Source organism: Leuresthes tenuis, unplaced genomic scaffold (genome assembly GCF_036924035.1).
Source record: "Leuresthes tenuis unplaced genomic scaffold, fLeuTen1.0.hap1 SCAF_16, whole genome shotgun sequence".
NCBI classification, from domain to species: Eukaryota; Metazoa; Chordata; class Actinopteri; order Atheriniformes; family Atherinopsidae; genus Leuresthes; species Leuresthes tenuis.
The window spans coordinates 23,578,296-23,599,679 of record NW_027325370.1 but is presented as its reverse complement, the minus strand read 5'-3'; the positions used below and the strand labels follow the sequence as shown (position 1 = coordinate 23,599,679).

The 21,384-nt window shown below is 41.0% G+C and overlaps 1 protein-coding gene across 1 annotated transcript; it reads right to left on the bottom strand.

The window, feature by feature from the left end:
* Nucleotides 1–291: 291 nt before the first annotated feature.
* Nucleotides 292–19,453, bottom strand: cacna1fa (calcium channel, voltage-dependent, L type, alpha 1F subunit a). The gene is made up of 47 exons (XM_072366499.1): nt 19,435–19,453; nt 18,503–18,690; nt 18,211–18,318; nt 16,323–16,462; nt 16,082–16,227; nt 15,829–15,981; nt 15,528–15,724; nt 15,332–15,435; nt 15,060–15,202; nt 14,901–14,969; nt 14,753–14,816; nt 14,621–14,647; nt 13,195–13,355; nt 12,860–13,085; nt 12,550–12,757; nt 12,309–12,429; nt 12,128–12,200; nt 11,921–11,984; nt 11,777–11,834; nt 11,585–11,681; nt 11,380–11,509; nt 11,213–11,272; nt 11,007–11,113; nt 10,758–10,845; nt 9,961–10,068; nt 9,796–9,848; nt 9,555–9,701; nt 8,978–9,179; nt 8,695–8,853; nt 8,495–8,605; nt 8,327–8,410; nt 7,671–7,694; nt 7,393–7,527; nt 7,221–7,286; nt 6,987–7,078; nt 6,597–6,756; nt 5,249–5,376; nt 5,023–5,119; nt 4,830–4,932; nt 4,609–4,710; nt 4,271–4,395; nt 3,082–3,428; nt 2,840–2,980; nt 2,263–2,660; nt 1,634–1,746; nt 1,224–1,556; nt 292–878 (listed from the first exon to the last, which is right to left on the bottom strand). Exons 1-47 carry the CDS (start codon nt 19,451–19,453, stop codon nt 672–674), a joined length of 6,186 nt encoding a protein of 2,061 aa, XP_072222600.1. The 3' UTR covers nt 292–671.
* Between the last annotated feature and the right edge of the window lie 1,931 nt (nt 19,454–21,384).

Genomic DNA, 21,384 nt, shown 5'->3' with positions numbered 1-21,384 from the left:
GGAACGAACCGTATACTGCACAAGATGGGTAACTACTGAACATATGAGAAAAGATTTTATTTGTGCACACTGTACAGTCACCCAACCCAACAGTCTCATTAATCAAAAAACATATTTTAGACATTTTCGCTACAAGTTCACAGGTTGAATCTTAGAGGATATTTAATTGAATTTAAATATTTCTCTGAAATATAATACATAACAATAGTTGGATCTCATCATCTGTGTTTAAAGAAGATGTTTTACTGATCTACAAGATATTCTTACAGTTTATTTGACTTAACTGCAACTGAGCACACAGGTGTATAAAGTGAAGTCAATTCAAGTACGACCCAAAATGAAAATACATTGGAAAAAAAAAAATGACCCTTTGTCATACTGAAGCTAAGAGCTACAGTTTGATGTCACATTCGGCAGACTCCTCTGCAAAACACAAAGTCTTTATCACTTCAGAGGGAGTTACACGTGCTCTTTAAAATCAGTGTGTGTGCGTTTTGGCATTCGCAAATAGTAGTATCATACTCGGTATAATGTCTGAAAGCAAAGTAGCGTCTCCCTTGCAGGATGTTGTCATTCCTCACTGCCGATATAAACACACCCCACATAAGAGTTTAGATTATTTTTCCCTCGTAAACTTCCCACTTCACATCCTTATTCAAGGTTTGCTGATCTCAGTAAGAAATCACGCAGTTCATTTCGTCAGCCAGTTCGTTCTCGAAGCGGGAAAGTGATTGACTGGCTCCGCGTACTATCAGGTCAGCAGCAGCGTTCTCCATTTCATCCAGGCTCATGTGACAGGCTTCGGCTATTTCCCGCTTGGCAAAGTTCACAAACTTTTGGTCCCTCGCGTAGACTCCGAGACCCTCGGAGATCAAGATCTGTTGTTGCCAGAAATAAATCAGAAAAACAAGGAGGTCAGATGGGATTATGTAGATCGCAAACATGCTAATATAACACAGTAGTGGTGTCCATGTATCTTAATAAAAAGGCTCACGATTTTCGGTGCCAGTATGAACACTGAATTAGTTTTTATTTGCTTTAATCGTTCCCTGTATTCATTATAAACACAAAAAATTCACTTTCCAATGAGATTAAAGTGACATTATAAGTGACTGATTAGATAATCCAGTCTTCGTTCTTCGTAAAATCTATTCTAATTACTATAAATTGTGGCCTCCGTGGATCTCTGATTCACAAGAATCTTCTGCTCCACGATAACTCACCGACTCGACCAGGCTGTCTGCGCTGCCTTTGTCCACAAAGCCCTGGTTGACAGAGGGCGGCATCCTCACACTGGTGAAGGTCCTGGACTGACCAGGGTACCAGCCTGGACGCCTTCCTGCTGGAAGGCTGGCAGAGCCATCGCTCCATAGCGGCTGAGAGTTACCACTTGCTTCATCCACCAGGATCATAGGGGTGTAGATGAGCTTGCCCCTTCGGCCTGAGGGTGCAATTATTTTTGGCAGAGGAGTGGTGCCAGCTGCTGCTGTGTTCGCCCAGGAAGCAGAAGACATGGAAGACACACTGCTGGGCCGCGAGTCCAGGCTGTGCTGGATCTGACAGAGTACAGCAGAAGATGAGGGACAGTGAAGCAACATGAGAAGCACTAAGTGCTTGTTTGCTGTCAGTTTACCTGCAGACGAGATCTGGTTGGAGATGTGTTCCCGTGATAGTTTCCAGGGATAGGAAGGGTATCCACGCTGCTCTGCGGCTTCAGACACTTGAAGTTAAAGGAAGGGGTACGACCTGAAACAATAAGCAGGTGGACGTTATTAAACTTGTCTAAACGCAGGTCTCCATTAACCCATAAGCAGACATGAGGGCAAACCAAATGAGTTGCAAACCAAAATAATTTTCTATCTAAGTACTGGTTGAAGGTGTGATGAAGTGTGCTCAAACTACCAAAAACCAACTGGTTTTGCTGTTGCCTGCTTCTCTTGTTAACCCAATTTTGAGCATTTACATTTGACTACTCTATGATTTGTGCATACCCAATCTATTTTGCTATTTTACAGCACAGTCCATCTGTGTTTTCTTCTTCTTAGTAATTTATTCAGCTAATTTAATGGTCTGCCTCACTGCAAGCCCAACAGCATTATTTGTTCCATAAAACATCTGAAAGCTGCGAACATACCCATCACATATTCATGCCGACTTTTGCTAAAAAATGACTTAACAATTGAAAAATATCAAATAGTTTTGATTGTTAATTTTATTCTGTCTGAAAAATGAAGTAGTCGCACATGATTGTAAGCGTCTTACCTCTTGGTATGGCAGGAAGTAGCCGTCTCCGGACAAACTGCGAACCACCGTTCTCGTTTCCATTGTATCCGTTTCCATTGTATCCGTTCCCATTGTAAGTGCTGCCATTTTCAGTGCAGCCGTTCACTGTACTTCCATTATCGTTCATGCTGATGATGCTGCCATTTTCATGGTAGCCTGAGTATCCATTCCCGTTATATTCATTGGGGGTGTAGGGAGTGGGACTTACAGCAGCACTGCCACCATTCATGTCGTTTTCACTGTAACCGTTGCTAACAAAGCCATTAGCATCATGAGTATCATAGGGTATTTCTCCAACACTGCTGGTTCCGTCCAAAATCTGGCCATTGTAACCCGTGTCAGTTGGTAAAGGTGACACAGCGTCAGGATACACATACCTGTAAGATCGAAAGGACAAAAAACTAAGTGCAAATTCCTCCTCTTTCTAGTCTTTGTACTTATTTATAGTTTCCTGGCTTTGGCTTTTTAAAACGCATATTTCTTAAAATGTTAAATCATGTATCTAAATTACATACAGCATATACTCTATCTCCTAAATATCTTCAGATTTTCTTACTGGTCTGCTGATGCGAGGCTTGCAGCATCAAGCTCACTGCTGTAAAAATTGACAGCATTGACTGCTTCTTCAGCTACAATTACTTCTCCTTCTGACATCACCGGGGGTGGAGGAAGAGGAGATTCACAGACTGAGTCCACCCTGTTTGTAAGGTACAGAAAAAATAAGGCAAGCCAGGGAAAAAGTCAAAATACGTTTTAAACATTTTTTTGTAATATATAGATTTGTGTGTAACACAGTACCTGATAGGTAGGGGTTCAGACCTCACAGGCTGCTCTGTTACAATGCTGACACCGGCATGCTCTGATCCTGGTTTCTCATGCTCCTGCAAGCCCATCACCTGCTTGGTGATCACACCCCCGTTGGCGATCTTGGGCTCAGACTCGATGATAACGGCTGTCTGCTCCACCAGCATTTCTATAGGTGGCATCGGTGTGCTTGCAGGTGTGGGGTTCGCTGAAGTTCCAGCTGCACTGTCAAATATGTCATCACCTGTCATCTCCCCCTCTGTGGCCTCTTCATCTTCCAGGTCACAGGCCATTGCCAGACGCATCTCTGGAGCCAGATCCTGCAGCGTCCGCAGCCCTTGCTAAAAAAAATACATAACACAAGAAGTTCTTTAGAAGAAGTCTTTTTACAACATCTAGTAGAGAATAAATACACTGCAACCAACAGATTAGTGTTAGCCTCAACCTCCTGTTACAATTGAGTAGGAGAAACCACAAAGGCAGTTCAAAATGCAAAAAAATAAATATGAAAAGCCACTTCTGGAGACAGTTTTTGGTTTGTTTAGTCCTTTCTGGGTCACTGTAGAAACATGTTGTACAACATGACAGCTCAGGATGCGGAGGACCCCTCTGCACAAAAAACAACTGACAAAAAACACGACTCTCACTTTCATGGGGTTTTACAAACATGGCAGCAACATTATACTACCTTTCTGGCAATGTCTTCCCCTACATGTTATGTAACAAAGGTTCAGTATAAAACACTGGATGTCTACCTATAGTATCTACATGTAAGACCAAAATAATCAGACCTGAAACCTAACTTCAGCAACCCACAATGTTCTTCAGTGGAAACCCAGACTGTGTCTGAGTTTGAAATTCTGTTGGTTATATTCCACATTTATAACACCATATCATATTAACAGCTATTTTATGATCCTTTGGGACACTGATTTGGCCACCTATCTAGGATTATATTGGTTTTGTTACGAAACGACTACTCTGACTAGCAAACATAGTTCAATACTCAATTCACTCAGTTGTGTTTCGAGAACACCAAACAGTGCACATAGAGAATGAATACAAAAGCTGAACTTGCTAGGCATTTCCTTTGTTTAAAAATTAAAATTACATCCAAAGCACTGGTTTCTTTTATCATAAAACACAGTATGGATCTTTACAGTTAGCAAAAAACTAATTGTACCTGCAGGGCAGCTGCTTTGTCCTTCCTCTTGGATTTCCTCTCCCTCTCTTTTCTCTTGCGGAACTTTTTGAAGTAGTCTTGAATCAAGAAGCTGGCATAAACCTTCCCACAAGTCACTTCATCCCCTGGGGAGTAAAAGAAGAAAAGAAAAGAAAACATGGTTGCTGAATGAATTCCAGTATTATACATATTCCTTTGGATAATGAGATTTTTTAAAATAAGTATTGTTATTCTTAATTCTTAGGCACATAATTGTGCCACTTTATTTAATGTTTAGTGTTAAAAAGACCTTTTTAACTTTTCTTCACAGCACACAGCTTTGCAGTCTTGTGATTTACCTCTAGGGGGCGGGATAATTTCATCAATGAGTTTAGGCTTTGTGCGCTTCCAGAGCTTCTTAAGTACGATTTTCAGCTCCTCGTTCTGCTGATCAATGGGACCTAAGTGGGCGACAAACAACAGATCCTCCAATGAAAACGACACCTTCAAATCCCAGAGCCTCAAACAAGGACAAAGATTCTGCTTGAACTCGTGTTTGTGTATATGCAGAGGGTGTGACCTTCAGTCTTGATCTTGAGCGAGGTTCGTACAAGAGCAAACAGAGTAGCACTGAAGGTGACTGTCCCGTCAGGGTGCAGTGGGACATTCATAGCAACCAATCTCTGAGAGGACGAGATGAAGCAGACAGTGGCAGATCTGTTTATTCCCTCTACCGACTTCAAGTGTGCATCAGTGAATGCGTGTTAACTTACTTTACAAGCAACACGATGAGGGCATAGCTTTCCAAAACCAAGAGGTGGCTGAATCCTGCGTAACATAGTGACTACATCGATGTGCTTAATACGACCGCTGCAAGAGGCAGAGAAACACATAACTGATCTGACAGATAGGTTTATTTTGGAAACAGTGAGACGGAATTAGGGCAGGAAACCTAAGCACAGAGAAGTCAGAAGAGAATGAGAAAAAATAAAGCCATACGTGGCCTCTGGATCGTAGTCAGACCAAACTCTCTTAAACTCATCTAAGTGGTGAGTGCCGAGCACGGTCCAGTCTCTGGTGAGATACTCAAAGTTGTCCATGATGACAGCAATGAACAAGTTGATAATCTGGGAGAGAAAAGAAAAACAGGTTACTTTAAACACAAGCAAAATCACTTGAAGCTGAGAGTTTCTAATAAGAAAGTGTACAGTGGTACTGAAACAGTACAACATCAGTGTTTTAAGGGGAACAATAAAGTGAAATAAAATGATTACATTAATCTCCTGACAAAGATAAATTGGAGAGTATTTTTGCTGTGCTATTTGCTTCTTGATGCATTAGTTAACGAGAATGGTCATTCAAAAAGAGTGATTATAAGCACGGGTCCACCTGGTTCTGTGAATACAGAAAGACAGAGCAGGTCACAGGTCTGCTGCTCTATTTTTACCACCAGATGTGTTTGAGTGGCTCTGCTAAGGGTCAAAGACCACACACAGGGTGATGGATGGCAGCTGTCCACAAGAGAAGAAACCACCGAAGAAAAGTAGGACGCACATGAGCAGACTGACTGAACATGAGCCTGGACACTGTTGTGCATATCTGTTGATGATTAAGGAAACAACTGAAGATAAAAAAAAAAACTTAATTAATTAATGGCGAGATCAAATGGATATCTTTGAATCCATACGTGGATAGCATCATGTATGCGATGCTCTATGTGTGGGAGAAGGGTTGAAGTCAATTTTTCAAACACGCATTTTCAACTGTTTCTTTGAGGTGCCATTTGTACCTTGTATATATATTCCCTTTGAATCGCATCTTTCACTATAAGGAACTTTTAACATTAGTGTGTTTCAAGTAATCTAAAACAGGCTATACTGTGATGCCTTTTCACACATTTTCCATTATTTACAAAACAAGTTTTGAGCAACAGAATCCAGTATGGGGTTCCACAGTTCTCTGGGAATAAAGTCCCCTTCATTTGACCCATTCTATATCTAAAAATAGCACAAGGACCAAGCAACTGTGACCAAAGTATTTTGCACTTAATTAAATCTTATGCAAGCGAGCTGTATGTATCAATAAAATCCAGTGATGTAGGTTTTAAAGAGCTAGGAGCAAACTCTTAATACTGGAGGTAAGCTGTTGTTGTCATATTATCCTCTCTACTTTCATCTGACCTTAATTCCATTTGATCTAATAGCCTGTAAAACACGGGTTTGAATTAATTATATCTAAATTTAGAGGCTGTAATCTAAAGAGGACCTGCGTTTTACCACAAACTATCTTATAGGGAAGTGATTAATTATAGAACAAATTGGCCTTAATCCACCATGGCATCACTCACCAGGTAAGCACAGAGCATAAAGAAGCTGATGAAGTAAAGGTAGGCCAAATTGCTACCACAGGTGAACTCTTCACCAGGCTCAACGTCAGCTTCTGGGTCACAGCGTCTGCCAGGCAGAGCCGCCAACATGATCTCCTGCCACTGCTCTCCAGTGGCACATCTAAAATGACACAGAGCTGTGCTGTCAATCATATTTAACTTTTACAAAGACAGATAAACCTTTTTGACCTTTTTCGTGTTTCTGACAGGAAGAGGTTTCGTGTTGGGGAATAACTTGGATTCCGTAATAGAAAAGATCACATGAATGCAAAATGAACGCTTCAGATAAATCTAACATAATCTGACGGAAGAAAAGTGTTTTAATAGAAACACATTTAACATATGACTCACCTAAAGAGGACCAGAACAGCCATGAAGAAAGTCTGGAAGTTGCAGTTTCTGTTGATGTGTGTGTCGTCATCAACGGCCACTTTCCCAAACATCTAGGAGGATAACAGAAGCACACTTGATGAAAAATACGAGTTAAAACCAGAGGAACAGTTTGATAATAACATTGGGCACGCTGTGATTTATACAGTTCTGTTCATCAGTATTAAACAAGCATCCACGCTTACTAACACTCACCTGCATGCCGATCACAGCATAGATGAAAAAGATCATAGCGATGAGGAGGCCAACATACGGCAAAGCCTAAACAGATGAAAGTTAAAAATGCAGCAGCAGAAGAGCTGTTGATTAGAACGCTGTCATGAGAACATTCTGTTTTGAACACTTTACTGTATGTGGACTCACTGACCTGCAGGGATTTGACAAAAGTCCAGAGAAGAGTTCGAATGCCTTCTCCTTTGCTGAGCAGTTTAACCAACCTCAGCACTCGGAATAAACGGAAGAACGTGATGGACACTTTTCCAGATTCCCCTTTCCCGGCGGCCTGGAGCAAAAATATAGTGAAGTAAACATAAAGCTATACTATTCAACAAGGAGAGCAAACTCCACAGTAAAAGCAAATATGAAAACTGAAATAGGCTTTGAGAATCGATAAATCCTAAAACACACTCAGAGCTCATCTCTCACCTCGCCATGGCCACCACCACCTCCCTGGATCATTAATTAAGGCCGTTAACAACAAAGAGAGATGCAGGAGGAGAGAAATGGACAAACCGTTAAACATAAATGGTTTCACTTCTGACGTCAAACAGCCAGGACATTAAAAATATTCATGCAGCGAATCCTCCGGCGAACTTGGTTTTCTAATTTGGATTTTTCATTGTGTTGTTTGTCTGCTCACTTTACCGTGTGTTTTATGAAATGCTGTTCTGAAGTCGTTCCTACGTTATGGACAGTCACATTCCCAACATATTTGGACACCATATAATTTATTTATTTTTGTTTATATACAGCATGTTTGTTTAAAAGGCATTAGAACTTTCATCATATTCATTTGAATTGGCCTAAGCTATCCACCATGTGTGTCCAAACAGCACAATGAAATGACTTCAGTCTTGTATGGAAGAAACAGCCCTCGTGGCAGTGATAGAATTCATTCTGATACCTACTGGTTTCTCCTGGATTACATTATCAAGTTTTCAAGCAAACGTTTGAGTATTTTCTTAATAACAGTTGAACAATTGTTGTTGCTAAACTGTCATAACCAAGAAGCAAACACTGTAACACATTATTGACTTTTCACTTTTTTTGGCCTCTGGGAATGTAATTAGAAGCGAACTTACGCTGAACTCTGACACTGCGATATCTAACACGCTCCCCACCACGATCAATGCATCGAATGAATTCCAAGGATCGATGAAATAATGCTGCACGGATCAAACAATCAAATGGTCAACAACACACAGTGGAAGGATCGTGGCGAATGTGATTTCTCAAAGATTTAACCTCACATGAGCCCGCAGAGCCATCAGCTTGATAATCATCTCAATAGTGAAAACTACAGTGAAGATCATGTTGAGGATGTCCATGACGGAGGTGAATAGTTTCGACTGCTCGTAATGCTGCGCGAGACAACACGAAAGCTGACATTATCACACTGAAGCAAGTTGAATATTTGTGTATTTTATGAGAGATTTGAGAGAGGTTGTACCTGAATAGCCAGAGTGAGAGTGTTCCCCAGAATCAGTACAAACATGACGTACTCAAACTGGCTGGAGTTAATGATTCTCCAGAATTTGAGCTGGGACGGGTTTTTTGGAATGTAGATTTTAATGGGCTGAGCTTTCAGGGTGTAATACACACACTGACGCTGGGTAGGGTGAAAGAGAGAAAACAGCGTTCAGTCTGAAACAATGACAAAGCGGTTCTGCTCATTTAGGTTCACACAACAAAACTCGAATAATAAAATCGACTATTTTCAGTAAAAAAATTACTTGATTTTTGTTGAGTTCACAATTTTTGAACTCGGCCTCTCCCTGCTCTCGAAATGTGATGATGACAAAACCCACAAATATGTTCATCATGAAGAAGGCGATTATGATGATGTAGATGATGAAAAAGATGGAGATCTCCACTCGGTTGTTGTAAATAGGGCCACGGTTTATAGCATGAGCATCCACTGCCCGGTACAGAAGCCTTTACAGCGGAAAATAAGACAAGATGTTGGCCAAACGTTGATTTAAAGAACGTAGATGTTGAAAAACTGGAAAAATTATAGATTTGACTAGGTTATTATGAATGATAAGTGTACTACACAAATAAATCAGGAAATATACACAAAAATACCTAAATAAATGCAGAAATATAAAGACAAATTAACAATTCTTTTTAAAATAATAATTATAGGTACTTAAAACATTTTTTTACATTTATTTGTTCCTTCTTTTCACGGAGGATAGACAATACAGAGAGATGAGGCAGACTTACATGGGAAATGTAAAAACATTGAAAAAGAAAAGTAGTCAAACTCGCCTTAAGCTTTGCATTTAAAAACACAAAGTTCATACTCACTGCGGCCAGCCTTCAAACGTTGACACGGTGAATAAAGCCAACATGCCCATCAGCACATTGTCAAAGTTGAAATCGCTGTTTTCCCAAACCCTCTCTTTGACCATGGGATGGTTCATATCCCCGTCTTTGTAGACCACAAACGTTCCCCTGAAATCAGAAACACACTCAGCTTTTATTAGATAAGCGGCATGTTGGGATACAATCCAGGGCTGTACATAGTACAATTGAAAAAAAAACTGACTTGCACTCATCAGGAGTGTGTTTAGCCTCATCTGTGCAGCTGAAGAATCTGCCCTATGATATCCAACAAAAAGGAGATGTGCCGTTAACACCAACGACTGGTAACTTCCCTTTTCACCACAAATAAGCACATGAAAACCAAAAGGCTGAAAGCGTGACCATGCACCTTGAAAAGCTGCACTCCAATGCAAGCGAACATGAACTGGAGGAGCGTTGTGACAATCAAGATGTTCCCGATGGTGCGAATGGCCACAAACACACACTGCACCACATTCTGTAAAGATAGACACAACAAAAAAAAATTCTCTGAAAAGCGACAAGACAATACCAACAGATCATATGCACTTATACACATCCTTGATTTAGGATTCTGTAATCACACTAAGTCAAACTTGCCATCATTTTCGTTTCATAACACTCCAAATGTTTTCAGCTGGTGAAAGGTCTGGACTGCAGACTCAATTAGCAACTGGACTCTTACTACAGAGCCATGCTGTTGATGCACAATGAGGTTTTGCCTTGTTTTACAGAAATAAACAAGGCCTTCCCTGAAAAAGACATCTGGATGGCAGCATGTACTAAATGACAAAAGAAATGAACAATTCTATGGGCATGAACCCATCCCTATACCATCACAGATGCTGTTTGAACTGTATGCTGAATGGTGGTCCAATTGTTATGTTTCTTCTTTAGCCTGGAAGATGCATTTGTTGATGATTTCCACTAAGAATCTGAGATTTTGTTAGTCCATCTGAGCATTTCTTCTCCTTCTTTTCCTTCACATAGTGCAGTTTCAATTTGCAGATACACAAAAATTAGCAGTGTTCACTGACTGGTTTTCAGATGTGTTACGGAGCCTGTGCAGTGATTGTCACTACAGAGCCATATGTTACTAATACAGCGCTCATTGCATTTTGTTTTTATGCATATTTTATCCAACGTTGTTGGAGCAGAGCTGCTTACCTTTAGTCCCTTGGCTCTGTTGATGGCTCGAAGAGGCCTGAGCACTCGAAGAACTCTGAGAATCTTCACCACAGAGATCGCACTTGAACTATAAGCAACAGTGTAAACAGTGATTTAGAAAATGGACAAGCCACCAATTTGTAGGACAAGACTGGGAAACAGAATAATATCCATTTAAAAAACATCTATGCAGTTCACACCTCATATACTGCAGGAAAAGCAATGACTATCACACAGATATCTACTCACTGTAGGAAGAAAGATGCGAGCGACACGCCGACGACCAGCAGGTCAAGAAGGTTGAAGGCATTTCTGCAGAAGGAGCCAGTGTGCAGAAAAGCTCCGTAAACAGTCATCTAAACGTGAATGAGGGAGTGAAGATTAGAAAGGTTGTGCTTTAAACCCTTTTGGGTGCATAATTTTCAGTTTAATCTACCAGGCACCCTGAGTGTTACCTTTAGTACGATCTCCACAGTAAAAACTGAAGTGAAAACATAATCAGCATATCCCAGAACCTGAGGATGGCAGGAAGCGGTTCAGTTTTCAGTTACTTAATCATAAGACAAGGGTCATGAGTTATAAATATGATGGGAACGTGACAGCCTGTCTGAGAGAGCCTTACAATATTCCTGAACGAGTGGGACATGATTGGATCCTCAGCTGCCAATGAAATGCTACTAAGGATAATGAAGACGAGGATGAAGTTGGTGAAGTAAGGGTGGTGAATGAAGTTGTGGCAGGCGACTCGTAAACTGAAGAATGAAGAGATTGAGAATGAAGTCACGCAGCCTCTTTGTTAATGTGCAACATGCATCATCTGAAATTACCAGTTTTTCTTTCCAAGAAGGAAGAAGGAGCTTCCGTCAGGTATTGGTACAATCTTTTCTTTGGGCCCTGAGAACTCTGGTTTTAATGGAGCAACTCCTTCAATAAAGAGCAGACACAACAGACAATTTTAATCTGTCTCAATCTGCATGGCTAATGTTTCTCCTGCCGGGCGGGATGTCCATCACACTCACCCTCGAGTCCCTCGATGGCTCTCAGCTCCTCGTTTTCCTGCCAGTCATCCTCTTCGTTCTACGCTCAAAAGAAAAGATCAGCTGTTCTAGCTCTTGTCAATTAACGTAAATAACCAATTTGCGGCAGAAAAAAACCCCAATTACCCCTGCATCCTCATCCTCTTTCTCCTCATCCTCATCCCACTCCTCTTCTTCTTCCTTTTTCTCTCTGAATAAACAGAAATCAATAAACTAATGTGTCGTTTGAAATAAAATGAATACAGGGATCAGTGTATCAGTGTAAATGCAACAGAAAACAATGTGATAAAGGGGTAATTAATGTGCCTGATGCTGCTGCTCGCAACAACTTACTCGACTTCTTTCTTTCCACCTCCTCCTGCCAAGTTGTCCACAGCGATAGCCAAGAAGACATTGAGCAGGATGTCTGATGACAAATTAAGGATTCAGATTTGTTCCTTTTTTTTCTCAATTGCTGAGACTGCAAGGGCAAATGAGCTGTAATGTGTGCCATTCACTTCTCTGAAAAGGATACAGTTACCACAGACAAAGAGGATGACAAAGTAAATGCAAACCACCATGTTAGGGAAGATGGGTCCTCCGTATGCCATGATGCCATCGTACATAACAGCGTTCCAGTCCTCTCCAGTGAGGATCTGCAGCAAAATAACATCCAAGATGAACAACAAGATGAAATGAGACAAACAGAGAGGGGGGGACTTCTAATCAATGACCTAACATGAGATTATTTGAGATGTTTTGAGGATATATTTCACCTGGAAACATGTTAGCAGAGCCTGAGGGAACGAATCAAAGGTGCTTCTCTTCATCTGAGTCTCATCAAAGTTAAATTTGCCCCCAAACAACTGCATCCCCAGCAAAGCGAAGATGATGAGGAAGAGGAAGAGCAGGAGCAGAAGGGAGCAGATAGCTTTCATGGAGTTAAGCAGTGAGGTGACCAGATCAGAGAGGGCAGCCCAGTGCCTAGCAATGAAGACAGGGCATGAAAACATGTTAGGTAATGAAATTAGACCTGAGTGAGTGGATCTTCTGCTGAGTTCTTTATAGAGCCCTGCCACTAATCACCGAGTCATCTTGAAGATCCTGAGCAGTCGGATGCAGCGCAGCACAGAGATGCCGATGGGAGGGATGACATCCATCTCGACAAGCAGCGTCTCCAGAATGCCACCACACACCACAAAGCAATCAAAGCGGTTGAACAGCGCAATGAAATAGATCTGAAGACCAAAGGCGTACATCTTCATCAACATCTCCAGAGTGAAGAGCATCAGCAGGACCTTATTAGCTCGCTCTGAGGGACAGAGAAGTCATATGAGTGATCCCTTCTGAATCAAAGATGTTTGGGAGATGTGTTGTGGAGAGTAAAATGTCAGTAAAGGTTAAAGTGGGTAATTTACTACCTTGCATTTCTGTGAGCCACTTTGGCTGTCCGTAGTGCTCGGAGGCACTGGCCACAGTGTTGAGAAACACCAGCAGCAGCACCAGCCAGTAGAAGTTATTGGTCTTGACTGCAATGCGGCAGTTCTTTCTTAAAGTATGATTCAGCTGGCACAGCTGGTCACTAAAAAAAGACCGGAAATAGATACTTAATTGCAGAGTTAAATCTGAAGGAAATGGCTGTTTAATAAATATGTTTCTGTGATGTCAGGGTTTCTTTCATTCACAGTTGAAAAAAGAAAAAAGGGAGTGCATACCCCATTTCAAATTTCCTTTGTGATTAAGTTGGTGAATACCCGGCTTCTCTGTTTTTTTTGTTTTTTAGGAGGTCTGACCAACAATCAGCTTCTAATTAAGTTTCAAGTCTGTTTTTAGGATCTATCTGGGACTTTTACATGCATTACATACCCTAATGTGCTCAGCAATACTGTCATGGAGTAATTTCTTCATTCATACCCGGTGATTTAGTTCATGACCAAATTATGTATGCGACAAGTCGCTTTATGCCTCAGTACTGACCCAATGGACTGGACCAGATCATATATGTTATAATAAACACGTGAAGCACAATGTTTTTAAGGTTACTAAGTGTGGAACATTTAGTGAAGCGCCCACCTTATTCTGCTTAGACAAAAAAAATGGATGTAGCATTTGTTTATTTAGGCATTGAAATTGTGAGAGTTGCATTTGAGAATTTTCAAATAAGTTTCAGTGAAATCAGTATCTAAAGATATTTGTTTAGAGATGTTTTGATTATTTCATTGAATTTTCAATCTCACTCGGGGTTTGAGCTAAGAATGAGAAGTCTCCAAGTGCCTGTTATCAGTGGAAGACAAGGTTGTACATTTGGCTCTTATTTTGTTTTCCAAGTGGAAATCTTTTCAGAAAATAGGGCTGGTCTGGATGTACAATAATAAACTGGAAAAGGGCTTCAGTATCTTCAGCAATCAGCTGTTACATTTTAAAATCATACCTTCTATTCATACTATACCTGTCTACCATCTAAAAAATGTTGCATTTACATATGACTTCTAGTCCTTTTGATACAATATGATCACAGAAGTCAACTGTCTATTCATACAGTACATTTTAAGAAGATCTCTATCTTTTGGATATAACATTATGTAACACATCCTATTTAACCAGAGCTCAGTGATGATTCGCCTCTAAATGTATTAAACCAATAAAAAAGTGTTTTTTTTCTGGTCTTGAAGCGTAGATTCTCTCAAAAACAGCACCACGTTGTTCAACTACCTCTAAAATCAGCACGATTGACACAATCAAAAGTTATGAACGATACGATGATACAACTAACAAACCAATCTCATGAAAGCTGATGCTCTTAGCCAAGCGTGCAATAAACATCGTATTATGTCAAAAATATCTCACCAGAAGCTATTGGCCATCATCTTTGCCCTAGAAGAGAAGGAAAATGAGAGATGAGGATTTTAATATAACACAAACTCCTCTTGCATGGTGATAATGAAGCGCAACAGTGTAGTCGCTTATCTGTTGCCTCACATGAGGGAAGCACAGAAGCCATTGTCATCATCAAGGTATGCGATGTCATCATCAGAGTCCGACTCTATTGAACACACACATAGGCACTGGCTGTAAGACAGTATGATATGAAATAAACACACAATAGCAACAGTGTCAGCTGTCATACCTCCTCCATCCTCACTGCGCTTGTACCAGCCGAACTTCTTCATCATCTTTTTCTTTGCAATTGCAGCCCCTTCAAAGACACACACAGGCAAATAACTTATAAATTAAATTCTACATGCACAGTGTACAGTATATCAGTGAGAATATGCATTTAGCTGACGTTTGTTTCCTTCTTCATCCACATCCTCAGCTTCTATGAGCCAGTCCATGTAGCCTATCATGTCCTCCTCCATCTGCTTGCTCTCCTGCGCTTTCTGCAGCTCACCACGTGCCACAGCCTTCTCTCTTTCTTTAGAGAACTCTCTGTGCACAGGAATATGTGCAGAATTTCAGCTGACACACATATGAGGGTTAATTCTGTACAGCTTAGTTTTTTGTTGAAACTCAGTGAATCTATGGAACGTTGAAGCCTGCAGTGTGATGACTACTCACCCGCTCAACACACCCAATACGAGATTGATGATGAAAAAAGACCCAAAGATGACTAAGGACACAAAGTAAATCCATGGAATCTCAAAGCCAATTGCATCATTCATCTATGCAAGAGGACAGAAAAGTCAGTACATGAGCAGTATTATTAATTAGCAAAGAAAAACAAGGAAAGGAGATTCCAGAAATATGTTTGTACCCAATAGAGCACATCTGTCCAACCCTCCATAGTGATACACTGAAAAACTGTCAGCATGGCAAAGAAAATGTTGTCAAAGTTAGTGATCCCGCCATTTGGGCCCTCCCACTTGCCCCTGCACTCAGTCCCGTTGGTGACACAAAAGCGGCCGTTCCCGGCAAACGCACAAGGCGAAGGATCGTCCTCCACCATAAGACCTGCGGCAGGAAACAGCAGGAGACCCACAGTCAATGCGTCTGTGAAACATAGAATATATTTATATATATATATTTTTTTTTTCACATCAGATTCAAGCAGAGACCTGTGCTGGTGTCGTAGCATGTCTTGTGCATCCTGCCGATGAAAAGCTCCAAGCCAATGATGGCGTAGATTATGATGACAAACATGACAAGCATACCGATGTGGAGGAGGGGGACCATGGCCTTCATGATGGAGTTCAACACAATCTGTAGACCTGACGGGGCAAACACTTACTTCAGTGGTGCATGTGGGATGAAGAACAAGACAGGAAACACACTCAAAGCAAACAGCAGTAGCTAAAAAAAAAAACGCACTTGGCACTCCAGATACAAGTCGAAGCGGTCGCAGCACCCTGAACGCTCTGAGAGCTTTGACGTCCAGGCCTCCAGGCTTTCCTGCAGCATGATGGGCCTCTCCTGGCTTATGATCTGTCATGCCCTCCGCTATCACACTGAACAACCTGCGCCGACAAGCAAATAGCTGCTGCACTTAACATCTTATTAGTGATAGAGCATCTTTAGATGGAAAGTATAACTTTGTGAAACACTGAAATACCCAACAATGACGATGACAAAATCAAGCAAGTTCCATCCGCTGCGTATGTAGGCGCTGGGGTGCATGACTAAGCCGTAGGCGAGAATTTTTGTGAAGGTCTCGATGGTGAAGATGACGAGGAAGACGTACTCGACTTGTTCCTGAGAACAAAAGAAAAGTTTGCGTAGGAAGAGTTTGTCAATTTCGGAAAGACCTTTTGTAAAGTCAGTGAGTGCATCTCAAAGGAAAAAAAAATAATGGAAAGAAAATGAAAAAGAAAAGAAAAGAAAATCTCAAGCTTTTGTGCGGGCATAATTCTGACATTTAGAAAGTATTATTGCTATTTATCACACATAGCAACTGACTTTTTTCTTGGGCTGATGAAATAGGTGATTTGTAGACTCATGAAGAGTTAATAGCGTTGGCTTTCTAACCTCTTAACCGACTGCCCAACACACATAGGTCTGTCGCCAGATCCCTTTTCTGTAACCTTCAGCTTTATCCTGCTAATCACTGTCTCTGGGACTTTACCTCAGGCTGACACAATAATCCAGGAATGATGGGGTTTAATACAAGAGAACTGGCTTTCACGATTTCACTCACATTCACCAAAACCTGATCCAAACAAGATGATGAGAGAAGCAAAGTCCCTGCAATAGATCTAATACTGTCAGCTTACCTCCTCTGTGAAATCCAATAAAGGGATCTGCTAACATGTATCCTGCTGCAAGATGGTGTGTGCGCGTGTTTGTATGCGTGTGTTCGCTACTCTTAAAGACACACACCTGAAGTCTAACTCATATATCCAGTAACTTTTAAGCAAATCAAGCAATGAAATTACTTTTACAAACAATTAAATTGTTTGACTTCCATCTACACACACACACATATATGTAAATATAATTTCGACATATTAACCCGTTTTTTAGTTGGATTGGCTTGTTCCTTCAAAATTATTTGATTACAATTTGAGCACCAGGTACTTTGATTGAAAAAAAAAACACCGAAAGGCACAGAGATCGGAGTAGAGAGATAAAGCAGATGGTTGGAGTTTAAGTAAGTCATGATCCCTGACAGGCTCACCTACAGTAGCTGAGGTCACAGCGCAACTTTTCTCCTCAAACACCAACTGCCCAGCAGAGAATACCATTTTCTCACTTATTCTACCTGGTTTCCTTAACATACCCACTGACTGTTCCAAGAGAAGAAAAAAAGTGACACAAAAGAATAATACTACACTTTTGTAAACTTTTATAACAATTTAGGAAACATAGATCTAATGGTGCGTCAGTGATCTCAGAATAACATGACAAGATACCACGTTCTTGGTGAGTGTCAAGCCTCGGAAACAAAAGTGTGGGGCTGGTTTGTACTTGCGGAACAGTGTCACACTTCTGATATTTTTAAAGACATCTGGTAAAGAAAGCAGTGTGATCAAAGCATCCACATCTGTTTGAAGTTTATACTTCATTTGATATTTTCTGTCCTAGTCCTCGTATTATCTTTCTGCAAGCTCTTCTTCTCATGTGTTCTGTATATGGACGATCTATTGTTAAAACCAAGTGGATATAAGACAGCATAAATTTACCGACACATATGAAGGAATAAGTAGAAACTAAATATATAAATAATTGTATTTTGTCATGGTTTATTTTGCTTTTGTTGCAGGCCTTTTCTTTGACTTTTTCTGTATCAAAGGAGCTGAATCATTTAGAGGCCAACCATATATGAGCATAGTTCTTATTTATCAATTTATAAGATTTGTTGCCCTAGCAGAGTTTCATGCACATGTCCTTAACTTTAGTTATCTTCAACAATGTCAACATAGGAGTGTCATGCATTGCTTTGCTACTTTCAAAATGACAAAAAGAAACCAACTACTGCAAATATATGTCCTAAGGAAACTCACAAGTTGGTGATTGGTGGCATTGGAGTCATCATCTGGGTATGGCTTTGTGACGCCCATGGCCACACAGTTGGCAAAAATGGCAAGAAGGATGAAAATATCAAAGGGCTTAGAGAGGGGAGTTAAGGCTCCAACAGAGCTAAGGAAAAGTTGCATCACAGTATTAATATGCCTACACCTTCTCATTTACATGCCAAGTGTTTGCAGTGAATGCAGAATAACTTGTGTAAACTTACACATACCACAGAGCATGACCCAGCACATGCAACTGACAGGGGAAAAAAAAAGGATATTTCCACTCCACCAAAGCCAGTGCGGCCATGCGGATTGGGTTGCTCAGAGTGAGGCAGCAAAGCGCTCGGGGGGCCCTGAGGGCAGACTTGTTTGCCTGCATCGCCTTCTTGGCCCCCCCTCCCCTTTTCCTGGCCGAGCCAGTTGACCCCAGGGTGTCCGATTTGCCTCCCTCGCCCCCAGGAGGGGCATCTGTCCAAAAAAAGATCACAAATACAATAATTCTGTTTTCAAGCACTGCCAAAATGACATCCAAAATATGGCCATCCCACGACTAACTAAAGATGACTGCATTTCTGAGTACTATCTATGTTTCATTGGGGCAATTTACAGTATGTTAAAATGTGCTCATTGATAGAGGGCAGGGTCTCTTGTATGGGGGTTCTATTTACTGTAAGACTTTAAACAGCTGTGTGGCCCTTCTTTAGTCAGTTTCTCGCATCTACTTTATGTTACAATGCACGTATCAGTCCACGATACATTATCTAACACATTAAAGAAAGGATTTGCTTGTAACAGGCAGGTATTCTGTCCTGCAGGCCTCATATTATAAGACCAGATGTGACCTACTTCTTTAATGGGAGCAGCATGGCACTTAGCCCTGCACTATCCCAAAGTAGGCCTTTGAACACCTGTTGATACGGCCCTGCACAAAGATATATCTACAGGAACTTTTATCATATTAATATTGAGCAAACACCAGAGAAGATGACAAATAATATAGGCAGACAGGAGAAACTGTCCTAAAAAGATCATCTCAGATATGACAGAGCTGTGCAATTTCAACTTATTTATTTTTTTCACTTTAGACGGTAACAAACACTCAGTCCTATTGAAGTGACCCTCGTGCCAGAAACACTAATGTATTTTTTTATTACTGACTGCACGGTCATATTCTTACTGTGTTGTGTGCAAACAGAAGCTCAGGCACATTACCTTTCTTTGCCCCGTCCATTTCCGTAGTTCCACACCACGAAGTCACCTGAGGAAACGCACCATCAACTCCTCAAAAGATCTGTGATGCGTTCGGGATCACAGACGAAAAATTCAGTCCCCGAAGATAGAACTTTCTAGAGGTGAAAAAGTGTCCAACTGCGGTCCGTCATTTTATATGCACATGCAGAGCAGCCGGTGCGGCTGAGAAGCTGCGGGCCATTCTCCTCACCACCCGCTTGCAGCCTGGCAATCCAATTAAATCCGCTTTCTGGAAACTCCTTCCACTGAGTAAACGAGATCTGAAATTGCTTTTATCCACGCTGGCACATAACAGTGAGAGTTATTAAAACAAACGCGCGCCCCTATCCGCGGTGGTCAGCCGTCGGGATTAAAGTACTTGAGCCGGTTAAAAGGATGACAGTGGAAATCTTTCAGGAGGAAGGTGGAGGAGGAGAAACCGGGTACCTCTCTGAGACTTTGCGGCAATATCAATGTTTATGAAGAGAGCACAACTTAGAAGTAGTGTTTAAATGAAGACGATAGTTGCAAGGTGGGGGGATCTGTTTCAGGACCTTAGACAGAGGCAGAAACGTAGTGCAGTACAGCCGGGGCGTCGGCGGGGGGCGCACGTGGGCAGTAAATAACATATCTGTGATTTAATCTAATAGTTATACAGTCGAGCCAGAAAAAGATCCGATCCCACAAAAAAATTCTCATGAGCAGTGCGTTTTTATTCAACCAAAATGTTTTTTTGGGGGGCTTGAAATGACGTGATAAAGTGACAAATGAACTGAAATTACAGTTTTTCTTTATAATTTGTGTCAAAAAGGCCAGACTTTCATGTAGTCTTTTAAAGTGAGCTTGATCAATAGTTCCCCAGTTCTTTGGACATTGACTGCGTTTTCAGTCATTTTCGTTGTGGTTCTTGTACCTGACCATTTGTAGAGAAATGTGTTTTTGTGTGTTAAGTCACTTAACACTGAGCTGTATAGCATTCAGGTCCTTTGGTTGATCCATCTGCATGGAGACCATCTCTGAAGCCTCATCAGAAAAAAATTAGAGTTTCCACAGAGGGTGGAATGGTGAGTTATGTCAAATGACACACAAACTGGGCTAAGGTGGTAACAGGTTTTATAATCAATCAGGAAAAAACACCGTTTCTAAAATATGGATTCTCTGCGGGTACTCTTAATTGGCAATGCAAAATTGTCCCTAGGTGTGAGAGTTAGTGCCCAGCCCCTGGGGAACACGATACAGTGTATTTCTAGTGCCAGTCTGTTAGAAAAATTATATAGTTATACTATGAGAAAAGCTGCATGAATAAGGGTTTCTGTGATGGGGGGAGGATTCAAACCCACAGATGACCACTGGAGGCGTTTAGGTGTGTTTGTGACTGCATGTGAAGAAGCCTCAGATTGGGAGAAGGTGGAGCCAGGAATAGAGTATTCTGAGAAACTGGATGCATATACTAGTCCATTAAATTGGACCATGGATGCAAAACCAAATGTACACTTACAAGGACAGATCTGGAAGAATAAAGGTGCCATTTACTATGAAATGTAGAACTTACACTGCCAAAGAGTTTGTTTAAATATGCTTCAGTATCGAGCCATGGAGCACGTCATGTCTCTACAGGAGGGATGGTAGCAATAATGAACAAGGTTTTTGCAGTGTATGGTTTTATTTATAATAAATAATAATATCATAATATGATAATAAAGAATTTTTGTCTAACATGTCAAATATGTGCAAAATATGATCCATACATATGGCCTAGGACCGGGGCGAGGACAGTTCCCGAGGCCGGAGGACCCTTTTCAACATGTTTGTATGGATTTCATTGAATTAAATAAAGGTGTCTCCCTGGTGATTAGTGATGTTTTACCAAATGAGTTGAAATATTTCCAGATGCACAGGCAGATGGCAACACTGGTGAATTAAATGTTACCT